Source organism: Strix aluco, chromosome 2 (assembly GCF_031877795.1).
Source record: "Strix aluco isolate bStrAlu1 chromosome 2, bStrAlu1.hap1, whole genome shotgun sequence".
NCBI lineage: Eukaryota > Metazoa > Chordata > Aves > Strigiformes > Strigidae > Strix > Strix aluco.
Window position 1 is genome coordinate 64,214,718 of NC_133932.1, and position 24,536 is coordinate 64,239,253.

General features: G+C 39.1%; 1 protein-coding gene across 2 annotated transcripts in view; it reads left to right on the forward strand.

Moving 5' to 3' along the window:
• Positions 1-24,536, forward strand: part of GABRB3 (gamma-aminobutyric acid type A receptor subunit beta3) — a 196,269-nt gene that overhangs the window by 52,045 nt on the left and 119,688 nt on the right. Inside the window, exons 1-2 of one of the 2 annotated variants that reach the window (XM_074815011.1) lie at positions 4,017-4,035; positions 22,993-23,040. In XM_074815011.1, the coding sequence (XP_074671112.1) occupies positions 4,025-4,035; positions 22,993-23,040 (59 nt within the window). In that variant the 5' untranslated portion in view covers positions 4,017-4,024. Of the gene's footprint in view, positions 1-4,016; positions 4,036-22,992; positions 23,041-24,536 lie in introns of those variants that run through there. The other variant, XM_074815009.1, reaches the window with a different exon arrangement.

Genomic DNA, 24,536 nt, shown 5'->3' on the forward strand with positions numbered 1-24,536 from the left:
AGGTGTGACATGCTGTGGGTATGACCCGAGCAGTAGGCTCTTCAGAGGCATTCTCTTCTGCCAAAACATTTCACTTCTGACATCTAGGTAGAGAGGATTGCCTGTTTTCTTGAAATCTTCTGCCTTTGACCTCCTAGCTAAGACTCTGCAAAAGGCAGAGCTTGGGACAGTGATTCTGGTGATACAAATCCTTTCCCAATAGAAAGCAGTCTGAATTCAATTCATCAGTCATTGCATGAATCCCTAACCATCAGCTAACACCAACTCAGCCACTTTCAACACAGAGGCTGGGTCTGAACAAAGGGTGAAAGTATCTTTTTCACTCCCTTCTTTCTTAGTATTTGTAGAGACCACAGCCAGAAGGCTTCTACTCAGCCCTGGTGAGACACACCTCGAGTGCTGGGTCCAGCTTTGGGCTCACCAGTATGAGAAAGACATGGACAGAGTGGAGAAAGTCCAGCAAAGGGCCAAGAAGATTGTTAAGGGACTGGAGCATCTCTCCTGTGAGAAGAGGCTGAGAGAGCTGGCACTCTTCAGCCTGGAGAAGAGAAGGCTCAGAAGGATCTTATCCACATGTATAAATACTTGATGGGGCGAGGAAGGGAACAAAGAAGAGGGAGCCAGACTTTGCTCAGTGCTACCCACTAACAGGACAAGGGACAGTGGGCACAAATGAAAAACCATGACATTCCATCTGAACACAAGAAAACATGTTTTTACTTTGAGGGTGATCAAACATAGGAACAGGTTGCCCAGAGAGATTGTGAAATCTGTCTGTGGAGATACTCAAAACCTGCAGGGGAACGATCCTGGGAAACCCTCTGTAGCTGGCCCTGCTTGAGCAGGAGGTGGGACTGGCTGATCTCCAGAGGTGCCCTCCAGCCTCAGCCATCCTGTGATCCTGTCAGCTATGAAAACAGTGTCATCCTGTGAAACTCTGTTACTTTCCCCAAACTATTTCTATCTGCTACTGAAATGATACAAACAGCCTTGCTGTTGTGAGAGGTATTAGAGTCTGATAGATTTTGAAGCATTTGGTGTATTTATGAATGATAAGGAGGAATATTAAAAGCCTTTCTTTTTCCCTCATGCATGCCCACTCTACAATGCTGTGGACACCCATAGAACATGACCAGTGCTCTGCATTTCACCTGTCTGACAGGTCACACTCCAGACAGAGCTGCATGTGGAACCTGGTGTTTTGTGCATCCTGGCGGCAATAGAGAGCTACTTAATGGAGCTTTGTGAAAGGTGGCTGGGGGCAGAGTAACATTGGGAAGGATTGCTCAGAGATAGAATTAGTCCCTTGTGGTATCACTGGGAGAGAGAGGAAGGTGACTGCCCTTCCCATGCCAGTAAAATTCCAGCTGGTTGTGAAAAGAGACTTCTCAAGCAAGCGACACTGATGCTTCTGCGTGCTTTTTGTTGTGATGCCCAAATCTACAGGTTCAAAGGTCTAAAAACTTCATCTGAAGCTAATCCTGAGCAGGCTGCTTTCTGCACACATTCAGTTTAGAAACAAACGAAGGCTACATTTTCTGTTTGACAGTTCATCCTATCTGTTATGGCCAACCTACGCTTCAGTCCATTTCTACATATCAGACTAACAGCTGAGGGTATGCCTGAACACTGCTGTCATGGATTTGTAGTATGCCCTAAGCTTCTGTGTTTCTGAAAACCACTCTAGGCACCTTACAGAGGTCCCTACTCTGAGATGAGACCTTCAGGTGCTGGCAGCCTTATTTCTCGAAAGTGGCTGGCAGGAAATTTAAATGAGTTTGGATCTGTATTAGACACTTTGCCCCATTAGACCAGGGAAATGGTATCTAGAGATACCTTCCCCACCCCCCTGAAGGAGTGGAGAACATTTCCAACACTTTTCAGTCTACTGGAAGGTTTTAAATCTTGGGTTAGAGCATTAAAGCAAACATGGCCTGTTACTTACAATGACGTCCCTGTCTTTTTGTGTAAAGACACATAAACAGGCTTCATCTTTTTCCACAAACCCACCTTGCTGTCTGAATCCTTACAGTTCCCTTCTCTCTTATAGATCCTATCCTCCCTACAGGTTAACCCAGCTGGGTCAGATTTACACAGTTTAAATTCCACTTGTGTGTCTGAGATGAGTTTAAGTGTTGAGAGACTGGAGCTGGTCGGTGAGGAGCACTGGACCAGGGCCAATGGTGTGGTTCAGGCCTTGGGCTGCCCTTGCAGGGAAATGTTGTTCACAGGCTGGTTCTGATAGTTTGCTCATATCAGTTCAGCTTGCCAGTGAGATAGCACTTTTCTCCTCTGCCCTGGAAAAAGAGAATTTCCTTTATACTGGTGGACGGCAATGCAGAGTCAGAGCATGGGGTCAAACCTGCTCACAGATGTTTCTTCCCATGGAAGAATTGAGGTTTTATTCACATTCTTGCCAGTTTCACATGTAGAATCTTCTCCCTGTTCCTGTAGGATTCTACCAAAGTCTGCCCTTCAGACACGAACCTTGAAAGCCAAGCTAGTTCATGGTCTTAGATTTGGGGGATGGAAGGGGCTACCTAGCAGCAGTCCCTCCTGCACCACACAGTCCACAGATTTCCATAGCAGTATAAACTATGACTTTCTGGTTTGCTTTCCTCTTGCCTGGTGAGAATACAGGCTGTTTTTTTCTGGGTATCCATGAACTTTGCAGCAAGCAATCTCCTCCGTGAGTGTTATATCCCATAAACAAGTGCCTGCCATTATCTCACCTTGAATCCGCCCCTGGTTTCTTCTCTTGTTGGCACAGTGGTTTTAACGCAAATAAGGTTGCGGACTAGTGAGATTGGCATTGCAAGTAGAAGGAGATTTGAAATAAGGGTGTCACCCAAATAAAGTTTAAAACCCAAAGATCTCTTAGATTTGATGTCCTGGGCCAAATTAACAAACTAATTTAATATACCTAAATGGACATAGTGGATACAGATGTGAAGTTCACATTTTGCCCACCTCTGAGCTGGACCGATTACAGGTTTCCTGCTTTGCAACCCCTGACATTGTGCTAATAGTATGGGAATGACAGTGCAAATAGATGTACTTAAGCTTCTTAGCAGGCCTAGTGAGAAGCAGGTGTGTTCAAAAGCCAAAGTTATCAAAGAGAAGCACGTTTGGCTTCTCAGTCTGTGTGCTTACTCAGCGGTGGCAGTCATTGCATCCTGATGTTCCCAGGCAATTGCCATTGGATCTTACAGTGCCCCGGAATTTAACTTTTAAACATAAAATATATAAACCATACTTCTCCACAGAAAGAAATAATAGTGTAAAGGATGAATAAGGGTTCTCTAAATATGTAAGATACTTGTAACATGTTCAAATAGATTATTCTATGTTAAACACAGGTGATACCTTTTTACATCTAAAATGTTAGAGTTTTCTGTGTAAATTTGAGGGGGGTTATTGCACACAAGTGAGCATCAACTCAGAAAACCTCTCAACTGGAACTTTATGATCCTATCATATGTAAAATACCTTTAGTTAATTTCTTCAAAATGGCTAAATTTACTGGTTAGTATTTTACCGAGCTAGAGTAGCAGTTATATCTATATTTGAAAAATAATGGGTCATTAGGGTAACATTGTACATGATCTTTAAGGGCTCAGTCCTCCTTTCTGATGATTTGGGTGCATCTTTTCTGTAAATACATATGACACTGCACAGTGCACTCCTTGTGAGGACAGAGCACACCTTTAGTGATACATATGAGCAAAAAAACCAACTTACTCTGTATTCTGAAGCATCTAAGTAAGAAAGTGCTTTGTGGAGAATAACCACAATGATTCAGTTTCATACATATGATTCATAAAGATTAATCAGGCTTAAACTAGAGTATACAAGTTCTGCATCAATATTCAAGGGTTTATGTATATGTTACTGTACATGTAATTCCTTCATAACAGGAAGGAGGGAACAAATCTTAGAAGGAACAACACAGAAATTCATTGAACTAAGATGGAAGGATCAATGTTGATAAATTCTTCATTAACTACATATTCAAATATTCATAATGGATAGAAGGTGAGTGTACTCATGGACAATATAGGACTCTAATAACCTAATGTACTTAGTGATGTTAAGGACAGAGTATTTGAAGTTTAGAAATTGGTTAAATACAGACAAGAGGTACCAAAATCTAGTTGACAATACATCTCCAAATTTTATTATACATACATATGTATGTATATCTCTCTCTCATATTTAGGTTATAAGCTGTAAATGTCTATGCCTATTGATACATGTCTGTACATATCAAGGCTATCTGTCAACTTATATTTTGGTTATGTAAATGATAAGATTGGATTAGCATGTTTTAAGTTGTGATGAACTCAGGAATTTTTTGGCTGGTATATTTTCCATATTTACTACATTTCTCTGTGTTGTTTACATGTGCACTGGGCATATTGACAAAACTCATTATTTCTGTTTCTGATCGACACAGGTAACTGTCAAAGATACTAAGAAATATGAGTTTCCAATTTTCTAAAATTTTACAAATGCTTTCAAGTCACCCTGTAATGATTCATTACAATAATTAGGTGCTGTTACAGAAAACACTTTAATGCATACCATTTGGAAAGCTGTAGACACAACTTACATTTATTTTAGGATTTGCAACATACTGATTTTTAGGCTGAATTTATTGGCAAGGGTTAGGTGGGAATAAATGTTCTCAGCAGTTCCAAATCCCATTGAATGTGACTTCTGTTACATAGATTCAAGTCCTATAATTAATAAAATTTCAAGAACAATGAATTTTTAAATTGTTTGATCTAGAATTGGACAGAGATGAAAAAAAAAAAGAAAAAAAGAAAAAAAGGAAATGACCTGACAATGCCTTGGTTTGGAAAAGATATTGATAGAGATTTCACAATGAGCTATATATAGCACTTCAGAATGTTAAATATTAATGATTGAACTATAGCAAGCATTATAATTGACCACACCAATGCAGGTGATGTCAGTCCTACAGCTTTGTGTGAAAATATTTTGTCAGTCCCAGTGCAGTAGAATTCCGAAAGATAATAGTAATAATATATATTGTGTATGTTAGTCAGTAAGCCAGATCTTCATGTAGTATAAATTGGCTAAGTGAAGGGCAGCGGAACTACACCCATACATCGGCTGAGGTTATGCTGTGAGTGTGACCCAGTAATTATGATTCAGTCAATGAGAGTTTGTTTGAACCTGAAGAATGAGATTTAGCACAAATATTAAGTTGGGGCATTTTGTTTTTGTTTTGGTAAATAATTTATTCAATGAAAAACACAGGTGGCTGGCTCACAAAACAACTGCGGAGTAGGCTAAAATTTGCCAATTTGTGATAGTCAATGGAAAAAAATAAGATTAAAATACTACAGATATTGAGCTTTTTGGTTTTAATATTTCTAAAATAGTCAGTAGTATGGAAGAGGAGGATATAGTTGCAGAAAGAGTTAAGAACACCTGTGAGGAACCATCATACAGCCTATGCTTCCGATATTCCCTTTGGCTGTGGGAAACACAAATTAACTCTTTGCTATGGGCAGCCATTATCTTTTTGGACATAGGGAACTTTGTATGGATTTTCCTTGTTCTCTCCTCATAAACTGTTCCACTTTTGCGGAAGTGACGGAGTGTTCAGTGGGTCAGCTATCAGTGGGGATGAATACCTGTGTGCCAGCCCTTGCCAAGGAAAGCTTTGCCTGGAGGGAAGGAAAGCGCCCTACCACCAAGCTCTATATTTAGGATGTAGCAGATTCAAGTTCAGTCCTGGGTACAGAGTGTTTTCCTTGACTACTTCTGCTGTAGTTTTTGAAGGAAGCAAACAGGCAAGTGAACTGGAGGGGCAGCTCTATTTAGGTCCCCAGGCTGCACACTTATTGTGTCTGGTACTTCTTTAAAGTCCACAACAACTTAATTGGCTACACATTTTGGAGAAATGGGACTACTTGCTTAAGTAAGATAAGCTGGATTTATCACCATGCCTTTCACCTTCAGCAACTGAAAACTAGTGGACTAGTTTCAAATTTGGGGCTGTATACTTGAATGGATCACAGACCGCTGGTCAGTTGTGCACAAGAAACTTTACCTGCTTGTCTAAACATATAACTTGTGGATGCAGGCAGCTAACACCATGTTAATTTTAGCAGCCAAAGCATGGGAATGGTCAATGAGCACAGCAACTCAGGTGCACTGAAGAGGATCAAAAGAACAGCTTCAAAGAAAAAAAAGTGACTTAAAATTTGACTGCTGGAACGGTTGCAGTTTGATCTACTGGTGTTTTCCTGGTTTACTAAAAAGAACAAAATAAGACCCATCAAATGTTAATCAGATGTTTTTTGTGTGGAGAGCGCTGGGGCAGAATCCTGGATATGCTCAAGACAGCAGGATGGAATGAGTTTCAGGTGAATAATCCCATAGAAGAGACCTTAAGCCTGTCAGTTAGTTTTCCACTCTGAATGTGTTTCATCATAAAGTGCCATTTTGTTGAAATCAGATTATGGTGCTTTGGTTGAGCTTTTTGAGTTCCAGCATCTACACCACAGAGAAGTAAATTACCCACCCTCAAACCACCAGCATCCCAGTAGCTAAGGCATTCACCCAGGTGTAGGTTCAAGACCCTTTTGAAAACACCGGACTCAAGTATTAGTCTCTTAATGTGATGATAAACCCAGTACTGTGGCAGCTGACTATTAATTGTGTGTCTTATTTTATGGATGACCAACTTGGGCTGCCCAAGGCTTATAGAGCACTTGCAGTGGTGGCAAAGTCGTTGAGAGCTGTGGTTTCTCAGCACCTCTGACTGCAAGGCAGTGCAGTCTCCAGTAATGTGCACAGGGTTGCAAGCCATGAATTTTAATCCTTTCTCTGGCACTAATTCAATGTGTAGCTCTAGGCAAGTCCCTATCTCTTCAGCTGTAAAATGGGAATAATAATAATGGTTTCCTATCTTTCGGCAGTGATAAATTCATCTGTGTTCTTGAGGCATGCAAATACTACAGTGATGAGTGGCCCAGCAAAGATCATGAAAAAATAAATAATTCTGTATTTACTGCAGGCTTTGGGTGTGCAGTAAATAAGGCACTGCTAACTGGCTGGTGAAGATTACTTTTCTAAGTAGCTGCTTATTCAGTAGGTACTGTGTAATCAGTACCTACTTATCCTGTGTAATGAATGATAAAGTGTTCTTTGGGGGGAAAAAAGGGAGGCAGAGACACATTTCAAGAAAAATCTTAATACTGTTTTACAGGAAAGCACAATTAGGATTTCATTGTTCATCTAGGTTCTAGTGTTCTCCACTTTTAAAGCACTTGATTTTGGCAGCCATCATAACGTTCTTCTAAGGCAATTGTCTTCTGCACAGGCACATGATTAGGTCTGTAACTTGTGCCTTGCCATAAGAGCTTTATTCAAAAATAACATTTTGACTGTGCATGTGTATCCATTCTTTATGTGCAGTTATTTCATCTGAAAAACAGGAAAAACAAATCTTTTTTTTTTATGTCTGTTCTGATCACGCCATCATATTCTCATTCTTATATGGCATTTTTCTGGGTTCTCAGATTAGTTGCAGGGTAGGCGACCTGTTCAATTCATTACAGTGTCTCTCTCTTTGTATACAAATAAAATCCTCTCCCCTCAAAGGACTCCTCTTTTAGAAAATAGATTTTTGCTCTTGGAAATAGCAAGGAAAAGACCACTGTACCTGGTGGTATGCTAACACTTCAATTCAAACTTAGAGTAGTCTGAGCGTGTTTATCCTGCAATTTAACTGCTTATTAGACCATTGCTATCACATCTGTTAAAAGCATGTGCAATCCACAAAACAAGCTGCCAAATGTCCCTTTACAATTACATTGTTCAGAGATCTGTATTGTCATTCTCTATTTTGTGTTTGTGTATACAATGTGCCAGTGCAGCCGTCCCCGGACAGAGCTCACTTGAGCATTGTTGGAGTCATGCTTACTTTTGTATACCTAAGGAGGTCCAAGCTCTGCCAAGCCAGAGTGTGCACAGATTTGTTGGTCTAATCTCCACCCCATTTGGTGATGCTAGATTTAAAATTAGGACATATCAATTTAGAACTGTGATATTTGAAGTAGTCTTGACATAAAAGGGAATCATCCACTGCATAATACTTAGAGCCTTTCAACGTGTCTAATAAAGGATCACGTTTTAGTGTAATCTAACTCTACATGTTTCTAGACATTTACTTAATTTTCTTATCTCTGATATCGGAGATATATTTATTTGAGATAATAAGAATATACTGCATAAAACAAAGCAATATATGACCTCAAACAATATCTTAAAATTATATCTTAAAAGCATTTCTTCTAGCTACTTATATTGAGAACCTTCATGAGCAAATATTTTGGAGGAAATTATTTCCATTGATGTCTCTTAATAAGTCCTGATCTTATGAACTGCACACATGATTCATTCTGGGCATGGGAATTCATTGCAATTGAACCCATACACAAAGTTATTGCAGTGATTAACTCAGTAGAAAAATGTCTGCAGCACTCTGTCCTTCAGTTTTTTACTTTTCACTTTACAAATGGTGCTACCAGCTATGATCGGGATACAAACAATAGACACAGAATTATTGTCAGGGATGGCTGTTACCTCTAGTCACTTATGAATTAAACATCTGCTGTCTCACATCAAAAACGTTTTAAAAATAGTTTGCATATGAAAAGAATGACTGTAAAAGAGATTTCAGTAAAGAAATCTTCAGCTTGTTGTGAACATGGCAGCCTTGCTGTTCAGTAAAAGTTTGCCAGAAGTACGTCACCCTTTGCATTGTTGTCTGACAGAATCTGATGGCCTAAATTTCATTTAGTATCTTTTGCTTAGTGTTTCCTTTTGGCTATGTCTACATCTTCAGAGGCACCTAGATCTTAGAAAACATAGCAAAGTAAGTAGAACGTGGATTATCTGAATGTGAGTTTTCATGTAGGCTCCCCCTGTGAAAGAGGGCCAGTTGAAAATGTCCTTTTTCTATAACCACTGCTGAGCTCACTGGAAAAAGTCTCCTACCATGACCTCCCATGAAAACTGTAGCCACTGAAATAATGCTACTATTGAGAGGTAGGAGATGAACATAATTGCAACAAGCAGAATTTCAGCAGGGACTGTGCTGTATATAAAGAAATCAGTGCTAGAATATCTCAAAATTATTGTAACCTAGCTGTACTTGGAGTTAAACGTAGAACTCTTGCCTTCCTGGAATAGCACCGTGATGCTTGTAATCAAAACCACTTTGAAACACTGATGTCTGTTTCTTGGTGTCAGGGAAAGAGATTAAAGGGAAGGAGAGATCACTGTCATCTTTCATATCACAGGATGTACTTTGAAAAGGTCACAGTGAGACCAGGGAAAATCCTGAATGGAGGAGAGTGTACCATCTACCACCACTCCAGGACCAGTTGTAATGTATAGCTGTGAGCCAGCACAGCGAGCAAGGTTATAATAAGAATGATGCCTGAACTCAATAAAATCTGTGGTGGCAAGAAGCATCTATGCGATTGTGGCTTATTTAACTCAGCTATGACTACACTCAAGTTTACGTTTCAAAGACAAGAATTTATTGTGGAAAGGAGCTGATGCTGTAAGTTTTGCTGTGTAAGTGTTTTTGTTGAGGTACATGGAGACAGTTGAGTGTGTTTGGAAGGCCAGACTCAGGTGACAGCATGGAACCTGAGCAATGCTCCATATTATATAAAGGGCCTGAATCATTCAGAACATTTCCTATCTTTGTTAAAAGCATAAGTTACAGCTGCTACTACATGGCTTTTAGGCCTTCAGATGCCTACATAAATAATGAAATCCTTCCCTGCCATTCTCTGCATACAGACACTTCATGGTATTGGTAACTTTGCTAGTGTGGGTAATTTAATTTCAGTTTTTCTTTTATTATTATTATTTTCCTCCCAATCTTTCCTTGTATTTATTTCCCCAGTGGCTAAAAGATTAACGATTAACCTCCCATTAGAGAGAAACAAGAAGATGGCTTCAGCATTATTTATTTATTATTATTTTCCTTAGCTGGAAATTAAATTATCTACTCTCTACTTAAGACCCGTCTAATGAAAATGTCAGTTACCATGAATTAAATGTTCTTTAATAGTAGAAGCATATAGCTAGCTAGTAGAGCAGAATAAGAGAGGAAAAAAATCAAACTCAGCTGTAGAACTATGCACATCTACACATGGAAAGAGATCGGCACCTTACAAGAACAAGTAGTGCACCCTATGATGTGGACAAGTCTTTCTCAGTGACACGCCTGAGGGAGGGGATGCCTTTCAGAGGGACCTGGACAAGCTCGAGAAGGGGGCCCATGTGAACCTCACAAGATTCAACAAGGCCAAGTACAAGGTCCTGCACCTGGGTTGGGGCAATCCCTGGTCTCAATACAGGCTGGGGGAGTGGATTGAGAGCAGCCCTGTGAAGAAGCACTTGGGGGTACTGGTGCATGAAAAGCTGGACATGAGCCAGCAATGTGCACTCGCAGCCCAGAAAGCTGACTATGTCCTGGGCTGCATCAAGAGAAGTGTGGCCAGCAGGTCGAAGGAGGTGATTCTCCACCTCTCCTCTGCTCTCCTGAGACCACTGGACTGGACCAGACCACTCCTGACTCCACCTGGAGTACTGTGTTCAGCTCTGGGGTCCCCAGTACAGGAAAGACATCGACCTGTTGGAGCAGGTCCAGAGGAGGGCCATGAAAATGATCAGAGGGCTGGAACACCTCCCCCGTGAGGAAAGCCTGAGGGAGTTGGGGTTGTTCAGCCTGGAGAAGAGAAGGCTCCGGAGAGATCATATTGTGGTCTTTCAGTACTTAAAGGGGGTTTATAAGAAGGATGGGGACAGAGTTTTTAGTAGGGCCTGTGGCAATAGAACAACGGGTAATGGTTTTAAACTAAAAGAGGGTAGATCTAGACCAGATATAAGGAAGAAATTTTTTACAATGTGGGTGGTGAAACACTGGAACAGGTTGCCCAGAGAGGTGGTAGATACCCCATCCCTGGAAACATTCAAGGTCAGGCTGGACAGGGCTCTGAGCAACCTGATCTAGTTGATCAACTAGTATAGTTGAGTCCCTGCTCGTTGCAGTGGGGGGTTGGACTAGATGACCTTTAAAGGTCCCTTCCAACCCAAGCCATTCTATGATTCTATTATTTTATAGGAGGGAAATATTAATGAGGATAGCTGTGTGATTTGATAGGACACAAAATTTAAATTGCCTGTCGTAGATGTTAGATAAATGCTTTTCTTGGTAAAATCTTTTGACTTCTCCTAATGAATATATGAAATAAAAACCCTAGAATATCCCATGCTGCCCATGTTATAAAGATTTCCTGTTATCTAATTTGAAGGGAAATGACCCAGATGCCATATCAGGCCTTCAAAGACCATTGGGATTTCCCACAGTTCAGGCTAACCAACTTATGGTAGCTGGTAGATCCTGCTATCCAGTACCACAGTATGGTGGGGTTCTTTCCAAAGGAGAAACAAAGTAGATTTGTCCATCCATTGAATTCATTAGCGAAATGGCTCTTGTATCCGTGCTAAGCCATCATGCAGTCTCCTCCATGTTGGCTCTCCTGAAGTCTGGACTTATGGATATTTTTTTTGGTCCCTTCTGTCTCTCTGAGCTGCATGGATGAAAGAGACACTTGCACCAAATTTTCTGTCACTTAGGATATCACCACCTCCCTATGTTATCTCATTCCAGCTCCCTGTGCAGTAATGGCCGGAGTGCTCAAGCAGTTCCCTTCCTCCTCGCCTGAGTTTGCTGTATCTTCTGTATCACTGAAGTGTTAGGCAGCAGTTCAGGGCTAAGCAACAACTCAGAAGCTGGATGCAGTGAAAAAGTTGTGCCCTGGCATTTAATACTTTGTAGAGAACAAGAGAAGATTTGGGGCCTGGCATGCCCCCAGACTCAGAAGTGCACCTCATGCATCACGCAGGCTCACAGCTTTCTGGTTTAGCAGAGGCGGTATTAAGGACACTTCTCAGTTTAATCAGGGGTGTTCTTTGACTATCAACACATGAGGTCACATCAAAATTAAAAATGGTGCCACCCTCGTGTCGATAAAGCCCTAAACACTCTGGTTTTATCACAGTTTAAAGCTGATGGGAATCTCAAGCGCTTTTATTCATCTGCAAGCATCCATAAGAGATAATTCCTAAGGGGAAGTCTGTCCTACTGCTAGCCAGCCCTTGGCACAACAACAACACATGGGGTGTGTGTGTGCATGTAGGGACACACACATACCTGTGTGTATGCTCCTGCACTCTTCCAAGGCAATTGTGCATTTTACAAAGGGCTATGTCTCCATTGCACTCCCATTCCTGGTCTATCAACCATCCTCCAAGTTGGGAAAATAAAACCCAGCCATCTTCCACCCCGACCAAACCCCCAGAAGGGGGCACATCATATGCCTGAGAAGGTGCAGCATCTGGCACATGTTTGCTCTGCCTGATGGATCTCCCGAGCTCCCAGCGGGCTGTGCAGCTTGCCATAACCTCCAGAGTAGGTATGTGTGAGGCACAATCTGGCCCATAGTTTCATATAATCCCCTTACTTTAGCAGAAAAATAAAGAGTAAGTTGTTACTCAGAACGATGTTTTGGTTTTTTTCCTAAGGCTTATTGCTTTTTAATTATTGTTCAAAGTGGATTGTATGCATAAGTGTCAATGAAAACAGATCAGATAGAAATATGACTTAAAAAATTATTTCTGTTACAAGAGCCAGATTAATCTTTCCAGGAAGGAAACTGGCAAAGATGGTAGAATATACCACACTGAAACATAAAAGCTGTCAGCTCCACTGGTTCCTCTTTCAGTCTAGCATCAATTACAGTGGACTTGTAGCAATTTCATGTAATACTGAAGGGATCGTATTAAGGAGGGAATAAAGGTTGACAAAGTATGTGTTTTGTTCAATTTGCTACTGTTTTAAGAATGAGGTTTTAAATGTTCTGAAAGTTATTAGATTGTATGCATGGAATGAAAAGCAAGAAAATTTGTAAAGCATAATATGACGTTGATTTCTAAAGCAAAAAGGAAATTGGGTCTAAAGTTCAGTGAACTATAGCTTATTTTCATTATAGACATTTCTACTGAGAGGTTCTGTTAAGAATTAAAACTGCTGCTAAATATACAGACACCTAGTGAAATGGCAAATCTCTATACAGTTATAAGCACATAAGAATGGAAACAGTGGGTCAGACCAAATCATCCTATTCAGTGATTCCCCACAGAAACCTGCAGAAAGTGAGTAAGAAGAGGGCAAGTACTTACAGAGCCACCAAAAGAGAGGACAGTTCCCTTGTGCTTAGCAGCAGTGAAGGGCTGGGAAGACTATGAGAGGGTCCAGCCTCACAGTCCCTCCCGCTGCAGTCCCATTCTGCTCTGGGTCTCCATCAGAGTCCCCACTCTGCCGGAGGTCCAAGTACCAAAATTTCAAGGGGCTTGGGAGGGTGAAAGGAGAAAAGATATAGGCAGGAAGTTTGTGAATAATGAGAAACTTTCTGGTGGTAGAGGAGTTAGTATCTCATTTGCTCAAGGGCCAAAATTGCATTCCCTGGCACCCAACATTCAGTGGGAAGTCAACTCCTCCATAACTCCTAAATCCCAGCAATCTGCAGTTTAGAGTTAAAGTTAATCTATATTTAATCATATACAATACATAAGTTATGCGTGCCAGAATGAAGGGTATTAGAATGTCTGAAATACTGTCAAATGGATGTATAATTGATTTATTTTGTCTAAAGCACCACTGAATGTAGAACTGCTTTCAATAGGGGAAAATACCACTTACATTTCCTAGAAGTTACAATAGAGTATTTGGTATTAGGAGATGATCATTCTCTTCCCTATCTGCTTCCTTATAGCCAGGACTCGCGGCATGACATTGATAAATGATTTAATTCCATAGTGTTTGCCCCATATTCCTCAAGTGGGATTTTTAAATGGAGACGAATAACTGCTCTCTTCTCTGAGGTTTCAGGTGCCCCAATTTTACATTGTCTAATAAATGTATACACAACATTTAAGAACTTTGAAAGAAAACCACCAAATATAGTTCAAAATTATATTAGAGCCTTTTAGAGAGTTTGCATGCATAGTACAATTTCTAAAGATGATGATGAACAAAGCCAGGCAAGTTGGAGATTCTAGTGGATGAATAAACACTGAATGAGTATGAATAAAGGTGTACAGACATTTCTTGTTGTTTTTTACTGGCAATAGAAAAGTATTTCAGGCTTATCCAAAGCTGTTTTTAAAATTCCTTATAAGCTGAGGTGTTGAAACGTGTGCTTTGGATTTCACCAGTCATTTTTCAGACTTAACTACTTCAGATATTTTAAAATAAAGATGGAGGCAATTTTGAAACATCACTTGAATAAAAAATACATAAACCATTTCATTCTCAAAAAGGTCAATGTTTTCTTTTTTAGCAAAGTCAAGAGGAGAGCTGAGAGTATTACAGTGCCACTGGATGTTCATTTTGCATTAAAAAAAAAAAAAGTTTGCGCTGCTAAAGTTCCACTGAGCCCTATTAAAAGCACTGAATTAGAATAAAGCACTACTGCAACAGATGGTGGGATGTCCCAGTATATTCAGGACAGTTTAAGTGTACATATTCACATCTCAAAAACCTGTAAAATAAAAATGGTGTTAGCTCTTCTGATTCATTTTTAAAGCAAAGAACATTTCCATGTTTTCCAATTCATAGAACATTTCCAGTTTTTCATAGACTGCCATGACTATTTAACTACACTTTACAGTTCTCTCACCCTCACATTTGACGTGAAGTAGGGAAAATACAGAGATGCATACGCTCTGTTCTCAGCTTGTTTCTCTTTTAAATCAAAACTTCTGATGTTTAACTTCTGATGTGGATAAAAGAAAGTACAGCTTGAGGCTATGATATTATGCACTTAAAGGTCCCAAAGGCAATATTCTTAACATCTACAACCAACACTGAAACATATCCTAGGAATGTAAATGTTAGGGCTGGGCTCTTAAATACAAGTTTCCTGGTACACTGTGGGCTGACAGGCTTTGAATTTATAAAGACTCCCTATCTAAACAACCAAAAGAGCTAAAGATCATTTAGAATAATTATTTTGATCTGTACTTACAAACCTATGAGAAAGTATTATCATGTATGTATCCAGGTGATTATTTCATCTGTTCATACATGTTTCATCATCGTAAAATTGTTCTTCTATGCACAATTTGAAGACTAGTTTTGTCTTTACAACTGTATGTCAGGGGGATTCCTAACCCTATTTTATGTATTTGTGTATAACAATATATACATTCATGAGGTTTAGAATGGATCAAGAAATTTTTGTTCCTCATGATATTTTTTCAAATAACTGAAATACTTGAGTATTTAACGGAAATACCTTCTCTCAATTTTTTTCAGAGTATTTTTTTTTAAGCAAAACAAAATAAGGTATTTTTTGTTTTCTGTGGATGCCTACAAAATCCAAGGAATGATCCACAGAAGCCCAAGCTTCTTCAGAGACCAAGGGCACCTTAAATTTTTGCAGTAAAAGTACCTGAGGAGTACCTAATGGGCCCTGTCAAATAGATGTGCTCATTGGCATGGTTATTACACAACAGCACCGAGTTCAGCACAGAGCATGTTAGCAACACCTACTTTCATTCAAAACTGTCATAATGTTGGATCAAGGTGACCTTTGCACTTTGTAATACAGGTCACTGAATAACATATACCATGCCCACTAGGATGCCAGGATGAGAACTCAAGGCTTTCTTCTGCCGCTGTGTAACTTTGCATGGAAAACCTAAATCCCTCTGTGGGGAGCTGGCCTTTCCAGTCACGAGCCTTTCAGAAGTGGCATCAACTATTCTTCATGAATTAATTTTTATTTTACCCAGACTATTAACTTTCAGTCTGCAAATGAAAAAATACTTAAAATAATAAAAAGAAATTGAAGAGGCTGAGAGAGTAGGCTTCATTCTAAGCCATAATTTCTCCTGTCATCGAAGTTGAAATGCACTCCAATATACATCAACAGTTCACAATCCTTGTATCAAGATGTAAATCTCATGTCTTTTATAACATGAATACACTTGTTGAACATATATTCTGGTCTCTGAAAGTGTAAAGGGGTTTTTTTTCTACAGGATTTTATAAGCACTAATCACATCTGCAATTTTTTTTTCTGAAAAAACGCATGTGTTTTACAACAGCCCTGTAATAGCTGGAGGGTTAGAAGGGTCACTGGCAAGCTTTTTATCACCCTTGCATGTATGCAAGTGCTTCAGGGGATCAAAGAACAGAAATTAAAAATATGTAACTGGATTAATTTCTGAAGGAAGAGAAGCGAAATCAGTGGTTTATTTGGGGACAGTGTAGTAATGAAAACAATAGGACAGTTTAAGATGTGAAAATTATTTTATTGCTAGGTCACAGTAAACCAGAAACATGTATTTCTGATCACATTGAACATAAATATTCCCATACTGAATCAAGCCAAAGTTGTATCTAATTTGCTGCCCTGCCTCTGACAATGGGCAGTAGCACATACTTTCAGAGAAGCAAAAGAAACAGGACAGATAGAAAGCAATTCTTCTCCAGGTATAACCTTTCAGTTTCAAGCAGTCTGAGGTTTATGGACTTCCTCAGCCAGAGGGTGCATTCACAACATTGATTTTAATAGCCATTGATGGAGCTCCGTTTCGTGCATTTGTCTAATGGATTTTTGAGCCCATTTACAACTTTGACCTCCACAGCTTCCTCTGGCAGTGAGCTCCACAATTTAATTATGCATCATGTGAAAAAGGACTTCATATTCCTTGCTTTAAACCAACCACCTGATCAACTGAATGCTCCTTTGTTTTTGTAGTATAAGCAATAACAAATAATCATTTAGACAGTCCACATAGACATTTATTATATGTATATGAAGTCATATACATATGTCCCTCAACTTGTTTTCAGACTTTAGAGTCTCAGCCTAAGTCTCTTTCTTCCTACAAATGCCATTTCATACTTCTAATCATCCTTGTAGCTCTTTCCTATACCTTTATCTAGCTCTCAAGCTCTTTGAGATGGAAGAGAACTGCACAAAGTTTACAGGATGTGGGTAGACCACAGATTTCTGCAATGCCATACTGATCCTGTTTTTGTTCTATTAATTCCCTGATTGTTCTTAGCACTTGTTTACCTTTTCGACCTCTGCTGAGCATGGAGCTGGGACCTTCACTGAACTATCTGCAGTGACTCGTGAGATCCTCACTGTAAGGATAATGGCAGATTTATTCACCGCTGTTGTGTGGATTTTGATAGCTTTCCCTATGCCTATTATTTTTTATATTTGGAAATAGAATGCATTAAAAAGAAAAAGAAAATAAATCCTACAGACTAAAAGAATGATATAGAACCCATTGGATTTGAACTAGAACTAGACACCTTTAATAATATCAGTGATTTAAAATGAGAGTAAACAGGAGTCTACATCTTGATATATTCTCACTTCATCCTTCCTACCTTGCTCTTAAATGCCAAGGAACAGGTTTCTAGACTTGCTAATTCATTGGCATGTTTCTGAGCAATGCTAAATTTCCCAGCTCTGGCTGATGTCAAAATGAGTCAAGATGGGCTAGCCCTCATAGAATTAGACCTGAAAAGTATTGTTCTGGTAACTGTTTATACTATGTGACATTGTCACTTCCATACTAGTCGTGGAGCTTGATGCTGGGAAAAATGAATTTCTAGGGAGGTTATGAAAGATCAAGGATGCTATAATGTCATCATAATTACATGTAACTTGGGCATCAGCATTACATAAAAGCATATTGAATGCTTACTTAACATAACATTTGAATAAATCATGTTTAAAATCGTGTTCACTGAAACATTTATTTCAGCTAGAGCCACATAGTTTAAGCCTCTCATACATAAACATTTTTGGCATTATTTATGAAAACTTGGCTTGCATCCACTTAATTTATACTTTAAAAAATAAGAGATAGCTATGTGAATCTTATATTTATAGCAGAAACTTCCATCGTCTGCTGCTTACTGAGGTTTCAGCAGATCTACAATGGTAATTCAATAACTGTGTCTATAATATCCTGGGAGTTTTAAACACAGTTTCCCATTTTTGCATTTGGCATTTCAGTCTGTACTTTCTTACTTGTCTTGATAGGCTTCTAGGTACTAAAAATAATTTGTTAGTGCCTATCATGCTGTGTGACAGTGATGCCCTTGAATACCTAACCTGGTTAGCATGGGTTGAACCTCCTAGGAAACGGGAAATTGAATTTTATTGACTCATTGGTGCGGGTGCCTCACTGCTTCTGAAGTTTCTGGAGGGAAGGTTTGCAAGGTGGGTTGAGCAATCTTGAGGTACAAGCCAGAAAGCAGCTGTTCCAGAGAGGAAGATTTACATTGACGTTTTGCATCTAACTGTTAGAACCAATAGTTATTGCACCAATGCCATGTAGCATGCGCTTAATTTGGTCTCTCTTGTGTATGCTGGGTTAATCAACAAAAGTATTTTCTTCACTTCAAGATGAAAAAGGCTCAAACATAATGAGGTGTGCATTCTCCAAGCCCATGGAGGAATTTAGCATCACATTTATTTTTCTTCCTGTTTGTAAATGGCTTGTGTGAGGTGTACAGAGTTTTTTCAGAGTAGAAAAAGAAAGTATATAGTGGCATTCCATGTTCAGATGCTTTCAGAATCTGAAGCTGAAATATCTCACTTTCTTATTGTTAGCATTATCTTCCAAGCTATAAATATTAGTCTTTGTATCTATATTTTCATACTGAATCATTTTGTTAGATCCACAACATCAAGAGTACTTGTTAAGCATTCTGTGATTCACTAGCTTTATGTTCTGGCCTTAATCCAGAAGGCGCTATTACATTTCACTCTCCTCAAGACTATTTTCAAATGAATATGGTATTTAACTTAATTTCTGCTTTTACATGATCTTGTAGGATTTAAAGGTGTGACAAAAAGTGATGAGCATTGTTTAAAATTTAACTTACATTTAGTTAAAAGACTCCAGCAATTCCAGAAATACAGTACTAATTTAGCAGCTTTCTTGTTTCTTTGCTGTCCACTTACCATTAGCAGAGATATTCTTCACGGAGCTCCAACCTAAAGACATATAAGACATCTTGGTCTGATAAGCTTTTGGAGGGCAATATGCTCAATGTACTGAGACAGATCTAGACTTCCTTCCCATTAAATCACCATGGATGGGATTTATTTTATGCAGTATTACATACCCAAAAGTTAGATGTCTAGCTAGGTATAGGCTATGTTCATAGTTATTAGGTACTTCTGGAGGGTGATTCATCTACACTATTTCAGTATTTTTCAGACTTTGGACTTGCTTCCCTCCCCCCCCCCCCCCCCCCCCGATTATTAAAGTAGCCCATGGTAACTGGCTCAGATTTACACATTTAATCTCTGATGCTTACATAAGCAAGTAGGAATTCCAGACAGAGACATTCTGAGTTGTGCTATCTTCCAGAAATTTTGCACGTTTTAAAAAAGCACACAAAGTTCTTATTTTGCAGTTTGGGAAAGTCCTAACAGTCCAGTATGGGTTGTTCATGGTATGTTTTCCTGTATTATATTGAGTGAGCCTTCAAGATTGCTGGGGAAAAAAGAAGGGGAGAAGATGAATTACTATTTTTGTTACTTTAATAATCCTAAATGCAAAACATTAGCTCTTTCTAGCAACAGAAACTCCACCAGCAGCAGTACTGAAACCATATGCCCTCCATTTGATTTACCATCAATGACTGCCTGGCTGCACCCAGAGTCTCTCTGCTTAATAGTGGCTCTAGGCAAGTGCATGTATAATATTCAGAACAGTTTTGTTCTTTTATTAAAGTTGTGATAAGGATGGAAAGCATTTTAATGGGAATAATCAATTATACAATGATATTCCTATACAACAAAGTGCTTTTAATACGAGTACTTTTAATGTGGCGCTTTTGTGATGGGGGAATTACTTTTGTAATGCTTTCAGAAGCATGTCTTCTATTGGTGCCAGGCAGACAGCAGCAGTAGGAGACTTCTGTGTGAGATGAACTCCATTTACTCATCATTCACAAGAAAGCATTTTTCAATGCAGAGACCAAAGGATTTTACCACTCTGCTGAATAAGAAAATTTCAACATCAAGATGTGTCTGCATTTTTGTAAAAGAAGAAAAAAAAATGGAGTGCATTATTAGTCTGAATAAAAAGCTCATTGTGAAACTTCAACATGTAAAAGATTAAATTTGATTCTTTCCTGTTACATTTGCCTAATTGTTTTCCTGATCTCCCCTTGCTGTTAACATCTCTCTTCCAAAAAGAACTTAATTTTATCCTGCCATTGACATTTTTGCTGATGAATGTCAGAAGTTATAAACACAAGGTGGTCATGCAAGTTGTTTTGCACTCTTCTGAAAATTTTAATTAATATATTAACTGAAAGTGTTAGCATATGCAAGTTTCTTTTTATCTTATGGGTATGGATATATTTAGGTAAGGGGATTGAAAACAGATACTTATTCCATCTATATCGTACATGTTCATTTAGAAGTTGTGCCCTCTTCTACCCATAGCTAATTTGCTATAAATCCCATGCCAGTTGTCATGGTTACAGGGTGAGCTTCATCTGTCTCTCAGGTGTCATAGGCTATGTTTGGGAGCACTGTCCTAAAGGAAGATGAAGGCTGAGCAGGCTCCCTGACTCTATATCCAGCCTCTGCAAATGTAGACTGCTTTCTCCAACACCTCGTAGCAAGTGGCCACACACACTTCAGAAAAGAGCCCAGCCATCTTCTCATGTCAATATTGACCATGCAACTCTACCAACATGAAATATGTGACTATAATCAAGGGATATATTTGGGTCATTGTTCAAGCTTCAGATACCCCCCTCTGCTTCTTCTCCCCTCCTCTCTCCTTTGCTGAGCTCAAGAAATTACCCCAAGACTATATTAAGTCATGGTGGACTTGACAACTAAGAAGTGTGGACACTAGACAAAACTTGAGAATATCAATCAAACAACAAAATAGCATGCTGAGGCATGGTTGCAGGCATGCAGACTATGATCTTTAAATCCAGAGCAATGTGGCTTGTGAATCCTGATGCCTAGAACTATCAAAAGAACATAAGATATTTTGAAGTTTGGAGTAGGATTCATCTGAAGATTACATGTAGGTGTCTACATGAGAACTGGGTGCTCCCATTATGTCAACAGAGATTTAGTCAACTCAGTTAATGGAGCCTGTGTATAGAAAGCTGGGGATCCTTCTCCTGGGTGGAATCTGACCTGAGAGGCTCAGCCCAGTTCCTATACACAAGCATCCTGAGCCATTGGGATGGTCCAGGGGATACCCTTGGACTCGTTACCTCTCCAGCAGAGCGTGGGTATCACATAAGTCCTGTGTTGTAACTGACAGCTCTGTCCAGTGTCTCAAGTAACTCAGAGCATCTTAAATGGACTAGATGGTGGCATCTAACTTGAGCCCTACCCAGCCCTACCAGCTCTGGTTTAGGTGGCTGGCTATTTCAAGGGGATCCAAGACATGAGAGAGCCCCCACATCTTCCTACCCAGTGCACAGGGGAGTCGGGCATTCACAATACTCAGCTGTTAACACCCTTTAGCCAGTGCATATTTCATGTAAAATGCATAACCACTCCAGGAACAGGGACCAAACCCAGGATCTACCTTTCCCATGTAAGTGGAGCTTAATGCATTCAAGCTCAGGATCATTTACCCCATGCTTTTAGTTGTTTCCCTTTAACTTCTCTAAGAAGACAGGTAAAGTAATGCACAAAGACATAAATCAGATTGTAAGATACAAATCAATACTTATTATGGAGCACCCCTTACATTCATCACGCCTTCTCAGAAACTACTTAGCTAAAACTTATATTTTATTGCCGATTCCAGCAAAGCCAACACGTTTCAGACAATACCTCCTCTTGCTCTCCCTTAAATTACTAGCATTATTTCAGAAGAGTCCTTTGTTCCCACATGTTCTGAAACAGTCTGTGTTGGGTTTGTGTGTGGTGGGGTTTTGGTAGCGGGGGAGGGGGATACAGCAGTGGGCCCTGTGAGAAACTTCCCGAAGCTCCCTCGGCTCCAATATCAGACCCACCTCTGGCCAAGGCCGAGCCAATTAGCGATGGTGGCCGTGCCTCTGTGATAACATATTTAAGAAGAGGAACTGGAGAGGAGGAGGGGGAGTGAGGGAAATACCTCTGCAAACACCAAGGTCAGTTGGAAGAAAGGAGGAGGGGGAGATGCACCAGAGCAGAGTTTCCCTTGGGTTTAAACCATGACACAGTTCAACAAAAAAGTTCAGGAAAAAATCTCTTTTTCCTAGTTAAAAAATGCAAAAGGTACTCTGCAAAGGCACTTGGATTTCAACTGAAAAAGCTCAAAAATATAGAATTAAGCTTTGAATTTTCAGTATGTCTTTTTTATAGGAATCTCAATGTTTAAACACACATAAAAGTATTCAAAACATCAGAAATCAAGTATTTCATTTTATATTGAATACACTGCATTAGACTTCAACGTATTTTTTCAGTTTGGCTTATAAAAAATAATGAAATAACTGAATTGGATAACATTCATCTGGATCAATTAGAAACCTTTTCTGAAAATTAATCACATAGCTCTGTCAAAACCATATTGTTGCGCCGTGTTTTTCACAAAAGCAGTGACTATTTTTTTTCCTTTTTCATTTCTTGGCAACAGAGTCATGGATCTATAATTAAAAACACACTTAGACAATTTCCAAAAGATTATTACAATCTTGTCATGTCAGGGGTTGAACAAGTCAATTTATAGATTTTTTCTTCCCCATCCCTAGATTCTACAGTGATGGTCTGAAAACCTTCAAGGCCCTAAACTATGTTTTGTTTTGGCAATGGACACAGGACATGCAAATGATATTCTCTCTTTCTCCCTGTTTAGGAATGCAGTTGAAGAAAACAAAAAACTATATGCAATTTATGACACAAGGTGAGTAACAAAAAGTACTTTAAAAATGTGATCATTATCTGTAAATGGAATGTTAACCCTTTAAAATGTTAAAAATTATTATTAACATTTATTTTGAAATATTATTTTTCCTGAGCCACAAAGTAATCTTTAAATTAAGCACAATAACAGATATTTTAGATCATCATGCACAAAATTACGTATCTACTAATAATGATTTCCCTTTACACATAGTGATTTACCTTTCTATACAGTGCATATGACAAAGAAATGTAGTTACACAGCCAGCTTAATTTCTATGTTATTTCACAGATGGAATATGGCCCACAATCCTGGTCTGTGTATTATGAGCTTAACCATGGCTGCTTCTGATGCCAGTGTTTGGGGCATGAGAGCAAAGGGCTGGCTGGCACAGCATTGGGAAAAGGGGATGCATTTAAAAAGACTAAGAGGCACTTCCACCAGCAGAGTCCTGTGTCTTGGCAGTGCACGGCTGTGGATGCAGCCTCTGTGTAAACACACCTCCACACTCTCCACACTCTGAAACGTTTCTTTTCCCCTCATCCTTCGTGGACTGTTACGGGCACTCCCTAGCATAAACCTACTCAAAGAATAAGAGCAAGACATACATCAGACTTTCACTTTGTTGTACCCATAGCTTTTTCTTTGTTGCTCTAGATTATCACTTCCAGAATTCTTCCTAATCTTAGCAAATCAGGATTGATGCCAAATCATTTCACTGCACTTCCTTCTCATTGCTTATCCTGTTTTATGTGGGAGTGTTTGCATGTATAAATGGCTTGCTTTTTTCCCCCCAGTGTTTATTCTTTGTCTTTCTACTTTTCCACTGTTAAAATTCAAAGGGACATTTGGATGAAAATGTCAGAAGCCAACATCTCTTGGTGTTCTAGCTAGTTCTCATGCAGACACATCAGTTGGATCCTGACTTGATCTTTCTTTAAAAATAAATAATACTAAATATAAGCATTTCAAACAGCTTGCACTTGACTTCTTCACTCCATATAATCTCCTGCACAATGAGGCTTGGGTCTTGACTTGGAATTCTGGCTGCTATAGTAAAGAAAACTGCATAAACAATAATTATCACAAATGAGATTCATGAAGATATTGATAAATATGAAAACACAAAGGAATGGGCTATATTCTTCAATTTTTATCTAACCTTAAAGAAAAAGGTAACTGCTGCATACTGTTTTGTTAAGAATAATGTGCTCCTGACAAAGGAATTTAGATGAAAACACTCAAACAGAAACTCTTAACAAAGAAGTCCTATGTAAAATAGCTCTTCCTTAACTGCAGTTACAGTAAAAAAAAATAAAATTATAATTCAGTTACTTGTCTGTTTTTCTAAAAAGACTGTGTTTTCGTCAGGACAGAGACTTAAAGAATAGTACTTCTAAAGCACCACAGGCTTCTCTAATGTATTTGTGTTATTTCAGTGCATAATCATTAATCTTTATGATGAAAAAATGTGAGTTATAAAGAGCCTTGATTAT